The sequence below is a fragment of the Eulemur rufifrons genome, chromosome 2 (genome assembly GCF_041146395.1).
Source record: "Eulemur rufifrons isolate Redbay chromosome 2, OSU_ERuf_1, whole genome shotgun sequence".
In the NCBI taxonomy this organism is placed as follows: Eukaryota; Metazoa; Chordata; class Mammalia; order Primates; family Lemuridae; genus Eulemur; species Eulemur rufifrons.
Window position 1 is genome coordinate 68191442 of NC_090984.1, and position 14190 is coordinate 68205631.

A 14190-nucleotide genomic window follows, 5' to 3' on the forward strand; every position below is an offset into this window, starting at 1 on the left:
TTTAAATGTTTAACAACAGATCTCACATATTCTTTCTATTGGAACAATTTTGTCCTTTGGGCTTCCAAGAAAAATTTGTCCCCCAAAAAGGAAGGAAAATAGGGTGACACATTTCAGACCAACTATTCTGTAAAATACGTAGTGAATAAAATGTAATTGTTAGCCTCTTCTAGCCACAGAATTGGTACTGAAACAATTACAGAAGAGCAGTAATATTCATTGTCTGTAAATATAACTTTGTTGATTGTGCTGAAAGACTTTACAAGGGAAAATAATTTTCTAAAATTTCTGCTCTTTTAGCCAAAGAGGGTCCCTCCAACCCCCCACCGCTTTTGCCTCCCTTGGCACATTGGGACTGCCCTTGGATCAGTAGGATTTGGCTTGGAATATTGCACTACATTGCTGGAGTCGGAATACACATGGAAGCAGGAACCACTTGCTGGAAGCCTCCCACAACTGGCTGGCCTAGACATCCGTGGCAGACACAGCACCACACCACAATGGGTCAAAAATTCAGACAAATGCTATTTTATAGAAAGCCACTGCCTGCATTGGTATTCAGTTTTTAGCTTCATTCATCAGTCATTTACATACTGGACTCCCTTTGGCCTATACTATTGCCAGTCTTGACCGATGTAGAGAAGGAAACTTTTCTCAACCCCTCAAACATTCCTGGCTTCTCTAGAATTGGCAGGAGCTCCCATTTCTTGCAACAGGAAAGCCTGCGCAGAGCCAGTGAGTGGTATTGGAGATCTCTTCAGATCCCGCCCTGAGCATGAGAGTGGGGAGGGGAGAGTGCGGAGATCCAAGTCAACCCGCGACGCCCCGCCGCTGTGTGCTCCGCGGGACGAGGACCCATTTCTGTGATCAGATCCTTACCATGCGTCTTACCACCAGCCCCGCCCCCGCCCCCACGCTCGCAATCCCGGTCCAAAGGCCTTGGGTTTGGCTTCTGAACAATAAGTATCCCCAAAATGAATCCTAAGAAAATTAAGCTAGAAAATGACCCTTTCCTGGGAAGGAGGGAGTCAGGACCTCGGTTAGGTCTTCAACTAACTTGTGGGATCCCTCGCACAAGCCCCAGATGCTCATTACGATTCTTTTTACGTGCAACACGTGGGGGACGAAACAGTTTCATATCTCCTGGTATTATCTGCCGTCCAAAGCATTTTCTTTGAGAGGAAAATGGAAACGCAGCTGCGCCGTGGGCCGGGCCAGCGAGAGCCGGGGCTCCCTCCCTCTGTTCCCTGCGGCTGCCGGGCGCGGGAGGCACCTCCGGAAACTGACTTGGGTTAGGGGAGTTCAGAGGTTGCCCCAGCAGGCGCGGGACGCCGCCGGGCCAAGGACTCGCCTTTGTGCGGCTTGGCTGTTTCCCGAGAGCCATCAGGGTGGGAGGGGACGTCCGGGTTTGCGGCAGGGGCAGGCGTCTGGCCCCTAGACCGGGTGCTGGGACGCTGGGCTGGGCGGCCTCTGCCACTTTTGGCCTTGCCAACTTCTGGCCAATCCTTCTGCCCCTCAGGGTCCCGGCGGGCCGGCTGCGCCCCAGGCTCAAAGGGTTAAGCAGGTGCCTCGCCGGGCGAGGCGCTATTGGCCGAGGGCTGGGGCCGCGCGGCCGCGGTCACCACGCTTCGCCTAGTCCCGCTCGGGTTCGTGCGGAAGGCACGGCGGCCACTCGTCCCGCGGCTGCGGGGATGGGGCCTTGGCGCGCGGGGAGTGGAAAGGAAGAGAGAACGAGAAAGGGGAAACCACCAGAAACACCAGCAAAGGGGGCGAGTGTGGCGCGCGCAAGAGGAGGGGAACCGGAGCCCTGCATTCCCGAAGGGGGCTGCGCCCACCGCCTGCAAGTCCACTCCTGGCTCTTAGCCGGAAGAAAGAGGAGGAAGTGGGACAACAGGGATCCAGGGCAGGGGGTGGGGGTAACGATCAACTCCCTTCTCCCCCACCCACTCGCTGAGTGAGAAGTGCAAGTCGTCACTTAAAAAGGCGCACCCAAGCCACAAGCATCTCTCTCTTCACCCCACTAAAGAAACACTGATGTAACAATATGGAGAAGTAACTGAGAGACGCGAGGAAATAAATGCACGTGTTTTCTCTTTTTGTTTCCCTGGTGGTTGGAATTTGCAGAGTTCGCCTCAATTGTGGCTGCTAATTTATTCGTTTCATTGGTCAAAAGGGGCGTATAGAAGTGGGTCATCGGGGTACACCCGGATCCCTGTGGCCGGACCTACAGTGCCCACCTCACAAGTTTGTCCAGGACCAACCCGCCCGCCCACCAGGAACGGGAAGACCCCATTCTAATAAAGGGAACAAACTCTCCATTGCACAAAAGCGGCTTCTTTTTCCCCTTCTGCCTTTGCACACCATCCCTCTTCGTTAAGTATCAAGTTCTCCGGGAGCCCAACTTGCGCTTGGCAACCCTCGCGCTGCCCGATGAGCAGAAGATGGGCGAAGAGGGGTCCCGGCTAGGAAGGGAGGTTCTACGCCCCCATTCCTGCACACGCGGGCTGGATTCCAGGTTGCTGGAAGCCGCAGGAGGCGCGAGCCTGCCTGGATGGTGGTTATTTCTCTAGAGAAAGGAGGGGAGAGAGCGCGCCTCAGTCTTGCACTTTGGGTCGGAAGTGCGCAGCGTGTGTGCGTGTGTGTGTCTGTCTGTGTGCAGAGGGGGGCGGGAAAGAAATGCACCCTCCGCTGCCCGTCATTCCCTTGCACCGGCCAAGTCCTCGCCAAGCCTCCCGGTGCATCCTTCCTCCGCCACCCCCTCCCCTTCTTCCCTCAGCTGGGCTCTCGCGGCGCAGCCGGAGCAGCCAGTGAGAGCAACATCCTGGAAAGAGGGGGGAGCACCACCGCCCCCCAAAAGGGAAAAAAGGCCCCACCCTGACACGTTTTGCTGTTTGCAAGTCCCTCGCACGCCCCCCGCACCTCCTCCTCGCGCTCGCGGCCCCCCCAGCCCGCTGCGCGCACATCAAAGCGCCTCTCCGCCGCGCATAGTGGCCGCGGCTCACTAATGGGATTGCAGGCTGGTGCCTGGCTCCGCTGCTGCCGCCGCCGCTGCTCGCGCTGCTGCTGCTGCCGCCGCCCGAGCCTAAGCCCGAGCCCGAGCCCCCGCCAGCCCGAGCCCAGAGCCGCCGCACCCGGGGGCCGAAGCCGCGGCGATGATCCGAATCTTTCCGGATTTCAGCGTGCAGGTGACGGCCGCGGCGGCCGGCGGGGCGGCCGCGGGGGTGCCGGCCGGCGCGGGCATGGGGAGGGCCGGCGCCGCGGCCAACGGCACCCCGCAGAACGTCCAGGGCATCACCTCCTACCAGCAGCGGTGAGTAGTCCCGCCTGGGCTGGGTTAGTGCCCCCGCCCCGGGGTGCTGGGGTGGGACTCACTTTGCCTCCTGTTTGGTGTCTTACAACACACATGCACATCGCCAGGGTTCACTTTGCCTGTCCCTCATTCTACAGATGAGGAAGAAAAAATAATTCAGAATCCAGATTGAAAAGCAGTCTAGTGCACTGGCGAAGTGAAATCATCCTTTGCCCTCTCCCTGGCCCCAAATCCAGAGCCTCCGCCCCGAGTAGCGGAGGAGTTGCAGCGAAGTCTGAGACGCCGCACAAGGTGCTCTTGCAAAGTTTGGGAGCCTCATTCCCTTCCAGCAGAATTTTCTCAATGCCTCTGCCAGGCGCGGAACCGCGCTGACGGACAGCCTGGGGCCAATTGATCACTGGAGGCTGATTGATCATTTGTTTCCAAACAGAATAGGAACGATTTTCACGTGTAGCTGTAGACTTGCAATTCTACATAATAGTGTTATCATGTCACCTGTTACTACAGGCAACTACAGCATGAAATCCGAGTCTCTTCGGCGCTGTTAAGTATTCATCTTAAACGTATTATAATGCAAATGCGTAAGATTCAGAGATACAAGTTAGGAAGCAAATTTTACAAAGTTAGGCTACTAGTGAGAAAGAAGTTTTAAAGTATTACTTGTTTGTATTTCTGCTAAACATTTTTATAGATTTCTTTAAAAAGTATAGATGTGACATTGAGATAGTAAACATTCTTTGATTCAAAGGAAAGAAAGGGAAAAAATTTTACCACCACCAATAGTCTTAGAACCCTAAAGTTTTTCCTTAAGGACAACTTGTGATGTTACAAGATTTTATCGGAAATGTAATCTACAAAAATGCGCTGAGAAAAACTAACAATGTAATATGAAAGGTTATCTCCCTATTTGTGGGGCTGTTTTATAAAAGATGGAAGAAAAAAGAACACATGAAAGTGTGAAATTAAATATTTGTGTTTCCCAGATTGCACACGATTAAACATCTGAGAGTTTGCCAATGGCATTTAACTTAAAATATACACAATGCATAATTCAAATAACAGTTCCTATTTTTACCTTGTATTTCAAACTTCATTGATTTGAGAACCTTTGATTTGAACAAACAGTATTTAAACTGAAAAGGTTAAGATAATCTATCACTGCCATATTTTGTGCCTCCTAACCAGTGACCAGTGCAGATTTTGCATAACACATTGAGTGTTTTCCAAGTTGATGCCCAGTATTGCAAATATTCTGTAGATGACTTCATTATATGCTCTGTGTATTGTCGGAAGTTTAAAAAAGAGTCTTGAAAAATAATTCAAAAATAGACTATTCTTTGTCAAAGATTTTTTTTATTTAAATTATTTCAGTCTTGTTTTACTTCAGTGAATATAAGAACCTTTAATACAAAAGATCTGGGAATCTTTTAAACATAATGAACTAGAAAAGAATTAGATATTTCCTTTTCATGGTTCAGGTATGTTTTTTTTGTCATTTATAAAACATTTAAATGACAATAGTATCTGATGGTCACTTTAACTAGAAAGTGCAGGCAATAGGCACAATAGTATGGTCTGTGAAGTAGGGCGTCAGGGGTCAGAAATGTCAGATGGCCTTTGGATGATTTCAGGGATCTCTGGGGAACTTGAGCTAACCTGTAAGACATAAATTGGGCTTAAGGAAGTGGGGGGAGTCATGAATTTTCATCCTTTAGGTTTGCTCTGAGTGTTGGTGTTGTCCTTCACCATTAAGATCATGTCTATCTTGGGGCCAATTTCCCCTCAAGTCAGGAGCATCCAGGGTTAGTCCCCCCCAGTCTGCCGCCCCAACACTGAAAGCTGCACTGGTGCTTTCCACCTTTGTCTTTGAATTTGGGCCACTTACCAAGTCTCTGAATCCCACTGCAGTTCTAAAGATTAAGGCTTTAAAAATAAGCAGCTCTAAACTTTGGGATGTATTATTTCCTCCCTTGCTTTTTATGTTCTATTGACAGAAGAGATGATAGCTGTGAAAAATGTAGCCTTCTTTGATTTTGTTACTCAGATATGATGACACCTGTTACTGTCTTTAATTTTAGTTAATTTGGGGGGCAGGAGAGTGAGTCATGTAGGCTAAGAAGATTATTGGCAAGTGTTTGAGGTAGGATCCGAGTCAGGAGTCCCCTGTCCTTTGGCACTTCAACAGAATTGTGGGCCACCAACATCACCAACATGTCAGGCTTTAGGGGCATTGAAGGGCAGACTTAGTTTCCACCTGGAGACCTGGGTATGTTTGCTTTAGTGAATGGTGACACATCATTTTACCAAAAGAAAATTTTTAAGTGCTTTTGGGGAGTCTGGTGAGGAAGTGACAGGAATGGGGTTTTTTTAAAGCAAAGAGTGGCCTGTTAAGAAAACACAAGCTTCTCTCATTTGTCATCTTTGGGCAGAAACGCCCTAGACTGGCTGTCCTAGAGCCAAAACTTCCAACTGGCAACTTTTCCCCTTCTCTGCCAGCCCATGTATGTCTTGTACACAACACTCTCCACTCCAGTTTATTTCGCAATCATTCTCATTTTCTCCTACCTGTAGAGTGTACTCAAAAAAGAACTTAAACATCATCGTGCAGATTAAACACCTCTGCCACGGAAAAACACTTATGTTTTCCTTGGAAGTTTCCAACTCCCAGCCCTACTTTACTGGAATCTTAAGAGACCGAAGAAGACCCCTTTTCAGGCCTTCCTCCTCCCCCCCCTTAAGTTTAAAGTAAAATGCAAAGCCTCACATAGGACTGATGTATTCCATCAGGCTCTTTCATTCATTAAAAGTGGAAATGCTTTGGGAGTCCTTTCTACTTGTCTGGTTGACACATGACTGACCTAAGTCTCAGCGTTAAAAGCCGCCCACACGATTCAGAGTGGTTTCATGGAGAAAACGCTCTGACCAGTGTCTACCCAGGTAATAAGATCTCAGCCCTGGCCCTGCACTGAGTAGCCAACCTTTCTCTAGGCCTTGCTGAGCTGTAAGTAAAATGGGGCGACGGCGGGGATACATCTCAGAGGCCGGCAGTCCAGTCTCAGGAACCAGGACCCAAGTCCAGAGGCGTTTGTATCTCACTGCGTTTAAACCCGTGGAGAGTCACCTGTGAACCCTGAGGGCTGCACATGTGTACATTCGTGAATATGCAGATGCTCCGGCTTGGGGAACGCTGCTGAGAGCGCCGGAGCCACAAGGTGCTTGTGCTGCCGCTGCGCCAGCCCACGGGGCTCTCTCGGGGCTCGCTGGCTTGGGCCCGCGCACCCCCCATCCACCCCCCGCATTTATTTCCGCTGCCCCCAAGGCACTCCTGGGACTGGGTCCTGCCCCAGCTAGCTCTTGTGGCCTCCCAGTTCCTCTCGCTCTTTCTTTTTTCCTCCTGGCTTCGATACTCCAGAGAAAGGAAGTGTTCGAAACTGCAACTGAGTGGCGTTGTTGCGCCGGCAGCCGAGCTTCCCAGTCCCCCAAAGAGAGAGAGAGAGAGAGAGAGAAGAGAGGAGAGGGAAGGAGAGAGGGAAAGAGAGAGAGAAGGGGAGAAGGGGGGGTGTCTGCGTGCGAGAGAGCGCTCTGGAGCAAAGCAGCTGGAAAAGGCCCAGAAATACTTTCACAGCGGTCAAGCTGGAACCCCCAGCGTGCCTTCCCCCTCCTCGACCCTCCCGGCCTAGGCCCAGGCTGCCCCCCGCCGGGAGGGTGTGTGCCCCACCTGCCACCAGGCCAGCTCCGGGTGGTGGCGGTGGGGCTGGCTGGGGGTGTGTGTGTGGTGGCGCGCGAGGGTGAGAACCCGGAGGCGGCGGGGCCCTGGGCCGGGCTGCCCGCGGGGCCGCGCGGCCGCCTCCCCCCGCCGCCGCCACCTCCCCCTCCTCCTCCGCCGCCTCCGCCGGTCGCCTGTCTCCGCGCTGGGCATGTCTTGGGAGCCGGAGCGGCCCGGGCCGCGGGCGCTCTGCGGCGCATGGACGGCGGCGGCGCCGGGCGAGCAGGGGGAGGAGAAGGCGCAGGCGGCGGAGGAGGCGGCGACCTGCGGCGGGGAGCACCGGCGGCGCGAGAGGACGGCCGGCCGCCGGCGAGGCTCCGGCCCCACTACTTTTCCGTAGCCTCCCTGCCTCAGCAGCACGGCCGCCGCCGCCGCCGCCGCCGCCACGGCCACCGCCACGGCCACGGCCGCCTGGCAGCCGCCGAGCGCCGCGCACGCCCGCACTCACTCCCGCCACCCCACGCACACGCACACCCCCCGCCCTCCCCACGCCCCCACCCGGGAGGGGGGAGAGAGGCAAAAAGTAAGAGAGGAAAAAAAATAGCAGGAAGATGGCGCCCACCAAGCCCAGCTTTCAGCAGGATCCTTCCAGGCGAGAACGGTAACACTTTTCTGTTTATTGAACCTGCCGCCGGGGCCGCTGCTCCCGCCGCCGCCGCCGCCGCCGCGGTGGCGGGGCCCGCTCCGCAGCCCGCCTCCTGGGCCGCGAGCCCGCGGGGACCTCGTCTGGGGGCTTGCGGCTAAGCGCTCGCCCGCGGTCCCCGCGCGCACCGTCCGCCGGCAGCGCTGCGGCAGCGAGCGGGCTCTGGCGGCGGCGGCGGCGCTAGGCTCTCCGAGCAGTCGCACCTCCTCGGCTCCGCGAATAGAGTGACTCGCTGACAAAAAAAAAAAAAAAGAAAAAAAGAAAAAAGAAAAAAAAATAAGAAAGAAAAAGAAAAGAAAAAAGAAACAAACAAAAAAGAGAAGGCGCTGCTGTGTGCCAGGGAGCAGCGGTGAGGGTGGGGGCCGGGGGATCCCCGGGGCCGCCGCAGGTCCCTTGGCAGCTGCTCTCTAGGAAGGGAATGAGGCTGGGGAGGGGGAGGGAAGGCAGGCGAGAAGAGGGAGGAGGAGGCGAGGAGGAGGAGGAGGAGGAGGAGGAGGAGGAGGAGGCCGGGGGCGGGGAGCGCGGAGCTCGCGCCAGGCCCGGAATGTGTCGCGGAGGGGCCGTCTCCGCGCCGAGCACTAGGCCGGGCGGAGCTGAGAGAGGAGCGCGGCCGCCGCCTCCCGCCGCCCGGGCTGCGCCCTCTGCTTCGGCAACTTGTGGGTCCCCTCTCTGCCCTCCGCTCTCATCTTTCCCTCCTCTCCATCCCCCCTCCCAAAGAAAAAAGAAAAATAAGGAAAAAAACCCTTAAATCCAAATAAGCAAACAAACAGCGAGATTCAAAATGTGTCAGCAGTTGGAGCATCTATGCCCCGTTAGTTACTGTTTGGGGATCTGTGTTTTAAAAAGTTCCTGGTGAGAATTGCATATCCAGGCAAGGGGCTCAGTCGAGCATGTCTGTTTGAAGTTAGTTAAACTAGTAGAGCCAAAGGGAAAGGGAGTTTGTGTTCAAAATATCCTTAGCCGTCCTACGTGAATAGCATTGTTAGATTTTCAGAGTAACTGAGCACCCCCTCCCACTACCACCAACGTGGTTTTCCCTCCTGCTGTCCACCCAGCCTACTTTGTTTGGAATCCTATTGACTATTAATTGGCAGCGTTAATGACATTAATTGCATATAACATATTGGTTTGAGCAAAGTGAATATCTCTGTCTCCAAAGAGGAAAGGCTCAGTAGGAAGTATGAAATGTTACCCATTGATTGATTCATGAGCAAAACAAATACAGTCAGATATGTGCACCCCCAACCCCGCAAGCAGTGACTTGTACTTTCCTCACGGACGTATGTGAACTTGAAAAAAAGACGAAGGAAGTGCTTAGTTGCAAGATTTAATTATTAGTACATAGACAGTTTTATTTTTGATACAGCATGGTATTTACCCTATAGCTCACATCAAAAGAAGATAGGGAGATATTCAGACGTCTATTCATTTAGAAAGCTTCTATTGTACTCTTGCTTGTTTCTTTCATACAATAGGGAAGGCAGAATTGTCAGGATTAAGGAAATACTTACATTAAGTAGATACATAATTGACTATTTCTAAACTCTAGATAATTCTGTAAAAACCATATATCTGAGAGTAAATCATACATAATCCAGTTTTTAAAGATGTTAAATGTGTGTAGCATTAACTATTACTCCGAAACTGTAGAAAAGCTGACAACTCATACAGTTAAAATGAACATTTAGTTCTTAAGAAGTGTTAGTGTTTTACAAAGAATTCACATATTACTTTACACTTTTAGGTGGAAAAAATTTATTTCTCAGAGCACTGTGCAAGGCTTTTAATAATTTTTTTAATCTAACAAGGTGGTGAATGCTTTTTGAAATCATAAATTTATAATAGATTTCCTTCCCCTTCCCCCATTCTTTCCTTCCCCTTTCCCCCCTTCTCCCCTTCCCTCTCTCCCTCCCTCCCTTCCTTCCTTCTTTCCTACTTTGTGGGTTCTGTGGGTAGTAAATGTATTTATTGGGATGGCCCCAGTAATCTCTCTAGCAGAAGTCTATTTGTGTGCCATTTTGGGAATTTCTCTGAGATAGGAATCTCGAAGATAGAATTAATTTCTAGGGGAAACTTCATAGCCTGTGCATGAGTGCGTTCTTTATCACCTGTCTCCATTTGGCATTCGAAGAAGGTAAATCAAAGTGTGCGATTTGTTATTCTGCTCCACTTGAGAGCTGAACTAAATAACACTTGGTCTGAAATTCTGATTGAAGTTGTAGGAGGATATACTGTATTTAATTTAATGCCCTTTAATAGCATCTTCTTGTTCAGGTTGGATGCTGTCATTTTAAAGGTTGGATCTGAGAAGGTTTAACCTGTAGGGAGAGGGAGGAGTAGTAACAATGGGGTAGGGGGCAGAAGCAACACTGTAGAGTAGAGGAAGGAAGGAGTTATAAACTAAGCCTTTCAAACAGTAATAACTGCAAACTTGGCCCGTTATCCAAACAGTTGTTTTATGCCCCAAGGGTTCACTTTGTTATCAGGGTTTTAAATGCTCTTAACACTTTAAGTGTAAACATTACACATGTAAGTTGATTTGGTTTTGTAATGAGAAATGGGAAATCAGATGATTTGTTCAGGAGGGCATTTTTTTTCATAGTTACTTGCTTCAACTAAGTAGGCATTCCACCTTTATTTGCACTTTGTGTCTAGAACTTACTGATTAATAGTATTATTTCTCTGTAGCAGTTAAACACAACTATGTCTATAAAAGATGACTTTTTGTGTACATATTTTAAATTGTATTCTCCTATTTATTTAAAAAATGGTTTCCAAATCATTGATTTCGCAGAGGCATTCATGGACATTTTATTCTTTACTGCTTTTCAAATACATCCATAATCAAAAACTAATAGAGAAAAAATATATGTTTTGAATTGTCTCATTATTTATGAAATGTCTAACCTGTGTATAATAATACAATACAAGAATCATTTCCTTATAAGAATGTTTACAAAGTAAATTTGGAAAAAGAAGCTTGTTCTTGATACTCTCTTTGGCTACTGTTTAGTACTCCTTAAATTTATCTGAATCATACATATGGAAAGTGCCTCTTTACGGCCTGAAAGAACAAGTTGAAAACCTGGTGTACATAAACTTGTTTGATTTTCTTTAAACTCCAGTGGACTGCGAATTATATAGCACCGCCACAGAGTTTTTCTACTAGGTGGATGTATAACCAAGAAAATTAGGCAGAGAAGTGTCAAGCATGTGATATGCCCATGCTGGTTTGCAAAGCACATTCCAGTAGCACAGGGTATTTGGTTTAAAAAGCAGAGGTGGGAGAGGAGACTTTTTTGGAGGTATTTCTTTCTACAGTGTAAGCTTAAACAGAGTGATAAATGATTATATGCGTTGTCTAACACTTGCTTATATATATAAATAGCTCCACAAGATTGCTTAAATGATAATCGAAAATATGAAATAGGATGGCCTTCATATCACAAGGCCAAGGGTCTACAAATGGAAAAACTGAAATAATGAAATATTTCCAAGGCAACAGACTGTCAACAAGAACTGTAATGCATGGGCATATCATAGATCCACCAGAGAGGATATTAGACGGTATAGCTCTAGAGCCAGGAGTTATAATGACCTTTATTACGTAGGACCCTCCCACATTACAACATCCTTTCAGATTTCCAATTTCTGATTTATGAATTGAGAGACATATAACTACTCCAAATGTGCAATATGCCCGTCACTAGATTTGATTTGTTACAATGAGCAAACTTGAATTCAACCTTATTTGATGCTTTTAGTTTTTTTTTAAAAAAAGTTACAGGAGGTATTTTCATCACCTAGTGGTGTTATGAGTAAGGTTTTGGTCCCCATATCTTTATATATTCTTAAAGTATGACTCAAAGTTATGTGTAATTAATATCTCAGCAAGAATTGGTAAGAATTACATTGCACTTTAATCCACAAATAGGAATAGTTTGGTAATTGTTGTGATATGAATTTTGATTTCCCCCTGCAATTCTTCTACACCATGATTGCCCCTGTACTGTAATAGAGCTATTTTATGGGAATACCAGAATTTCTTTGAACCCCTTGACTCTTTTTCTCTGTCCCAGATCTTAGTCTGGGATCTCTGGCACGTAAAATGGCATCTGTTTGAAATGGGACCTGCTGTCCAGGATCCTCTGCTGTGTGATGAGGTTTTCTGTGACAGGATGCCTGCCTGTCTGTCTGTCTATATACAAGCACATATACGCTTTTATCAAGCAATACTTTTCGAGGAGGACTTAGGCAGGGTAGCTTTTATTTAGTTATTTTTTAAGCTGTAGATCTTCATTTTGGGGGATATTTGTGGGGAATAATTACAAAAGTTTCTAAATCACTTCTATTAATGCTTTCTTTTATAAACTTCCTCAACTGCTCTACTATGAATAATAACTCAGATGTAAACCGTAGTCTGTTTTTGTTTTTCTACAATTCTTATGATCCTCTGTTTTATTCAGAATGTCACAAATTTAAAGAAAATTAAGCATACCTGATAGCAGAAATACACCCTCCCCCCGCCATGATATATTTACATGGCCACTTTTTCTACATTGTAGCATCTAATCATTTCAATTGATTTTTTAAAAGTTTGGCATTGCATTTGTGTTAGTCTAACTTCAGGTGTTTTATAGACATGTTTTTAATTGCTTAGGATGAGTAAGGCTGAAACTTAGTGAAGAAGTTGGTATGTCAAACATTTTAGTTGATTAGTTGATACAGACAACAACTTCATGTTGTAAATATTGCTCTTTAAATTTTAAATGCTACCAAAGTTGCATATAATGGAATATGTGAAACTTTATTTAAATCTACAATTGGGTAAGAACTTCTAGAATTTATGGGAAAATTCAGTTGTTGCGTTTAATGATGTTAGTATTTTCACAGTAAATAGTGGCCTTTTTTCCCCTCATTGGGCAGTGTAATAAACCAACTGTAACTGAATGGTATTTTTACTGCGCTGGGCCTCATTAGTGTGAATAGGATGTTTGCACTATTAAGTTTGATAGAACCTTACATAGTTAGAATAATTTGTGGTAATATTAGTAATACTACAGTGCATAAACAGGACATGGCTTAGTAAGAAAAAAGTGACTGTTACTGTATCTGAAACGACTAGGGGAATGACAAGATTAAACAACATTTGAAGTTGTCGTCTGTATACATTTGTAAAGCATAGTGTTTTGGTGAATTAACTGGAATATTGTGGTCACGTGTACAAAATCATGAGCAGCAAGATGAAAATCTCATGTTACTATCGCCCACAGTGCTCCTGGCCCTAGACTGTAATTATTGATTGGTTCTTTCATTCAGGTTTATTTACTGATCCTCTGCCATGGACCATGGTAACTTGTGCCAGGCACAGTACTGAATAATATACCCTGTAACAGCAGTTGCTTTGGTTATAGACTTGCCCTGCATATGCAAATATAGAGAGCCAGATAATATCCTTTTCTAAAAGAGTGAGAAGTGCAGAGTTCGTAGAAATATAAGGCTCTCTATCTTTTTTCATTTCTGTTAGCTAAGTTTTCTGAGAGGACAGTTATTCAACTTATAAAATATTATAATTAGTAACTGTAAAATGATTAGAGGTTCTTGGAGGAAAGAAAGAGAAAAGATGCTACATAAATATCACTGAAATTACAGCAAAGATTTAAAAAGATGTTTTGATAGGATTTAAGGATAAAAATTGGTTACATATGATAATAAGAAACATTTATTGAACACTGCCATGTTTCAGAATCTGTATTACATACTTCATGGTAATTTTCTCACTAGTTTCCCTACTGTCCTATGAGGGAAGTCCTAATGTCCCCATTTATGGATGAGAAAATGGAGACTTTGCATTCTCAAGGAAGGTGATAGAGTTAGAGATTGAATTCAGGTTTGTCTCTGATGTGGCCTTAGGTAATGTAGTCTCTGTAGAAATGTACGTTAATACCGGTGTTAAGGGACCTGCGTTTTTGCACTTTTCAAAGTCAGAGATTTCTGAACCGATGCTAGAGAGTTCCAATGGCAGAAAGACTGGTTACACCCTGGATAGTGAACTCTTCTATTTTGGTCCTTCATCAGATGTTGGAGAATTTGAGAAATAGAGTGTTTATAAAGTTAGAGAAGGAATCAATATTCAAAGTATTCTCATGTCACCCTCTAACTTCCCAATAGTTTTGTGATTAAGCTCCATAGCTGTATATACTTTAGGGCAGATTTTTAGCTGAATGGTTTCAGAATCAGTTTGCCACGTACATATGTCTCTTTGATTATAGCATATGAAGTCCTAAGGCCCTCTTCCACTCACGCAATCCATGCCTCAGAGTGTGCCACAGCTTGTCTAAAGATTACAGTTGAGGTGTTTTTATTTTGTAATAGTTTTGCTATTGGGTGTGTAGAAACAGCCTCATGTGGCTCTCTGAATAACACACTTTAGTACCTGTGTTTCTGGATATTGTCTTTTGAAATATATAA

The 14190-nt window shown here is 46.8% G+C and overlaps 1 protein-coding gene across 8 annotated transcripts in view; it reads left to right on the forward strand.

The window, feature by feature from the left end:
• Positions 1 to 3239: 3239 nt before the first annotated feature.
• The window catches only part of NPAS3 (neuronal PAS domain protein 3), an 831381-nt gene continuing 820430 nt past the window's right edge, over positions 3240 to 14190 (forward strand). For 6 of the 8 annotated variants that reach the window (XM_069464097.1, XM_069464113.1, XM_069464121.1 and 3 more), the window contains exon 1: positions 7202 to 7677. In XM_069464097.1, coding sequence (XP_069320198.1) covers positions 7628 to 7677 — 50 coding nt within the window. In that variant the 5' untranslated portion in view covers positions 7202 to 7627. Of the gene's footprint in view, positions 3311 to 7201; positions 7678 to 14190 lie in introns of those variants that run through there. The other 2 variants (XM_069464104.1, XM_069464135.1) reach the window with 1 other exon arrangement.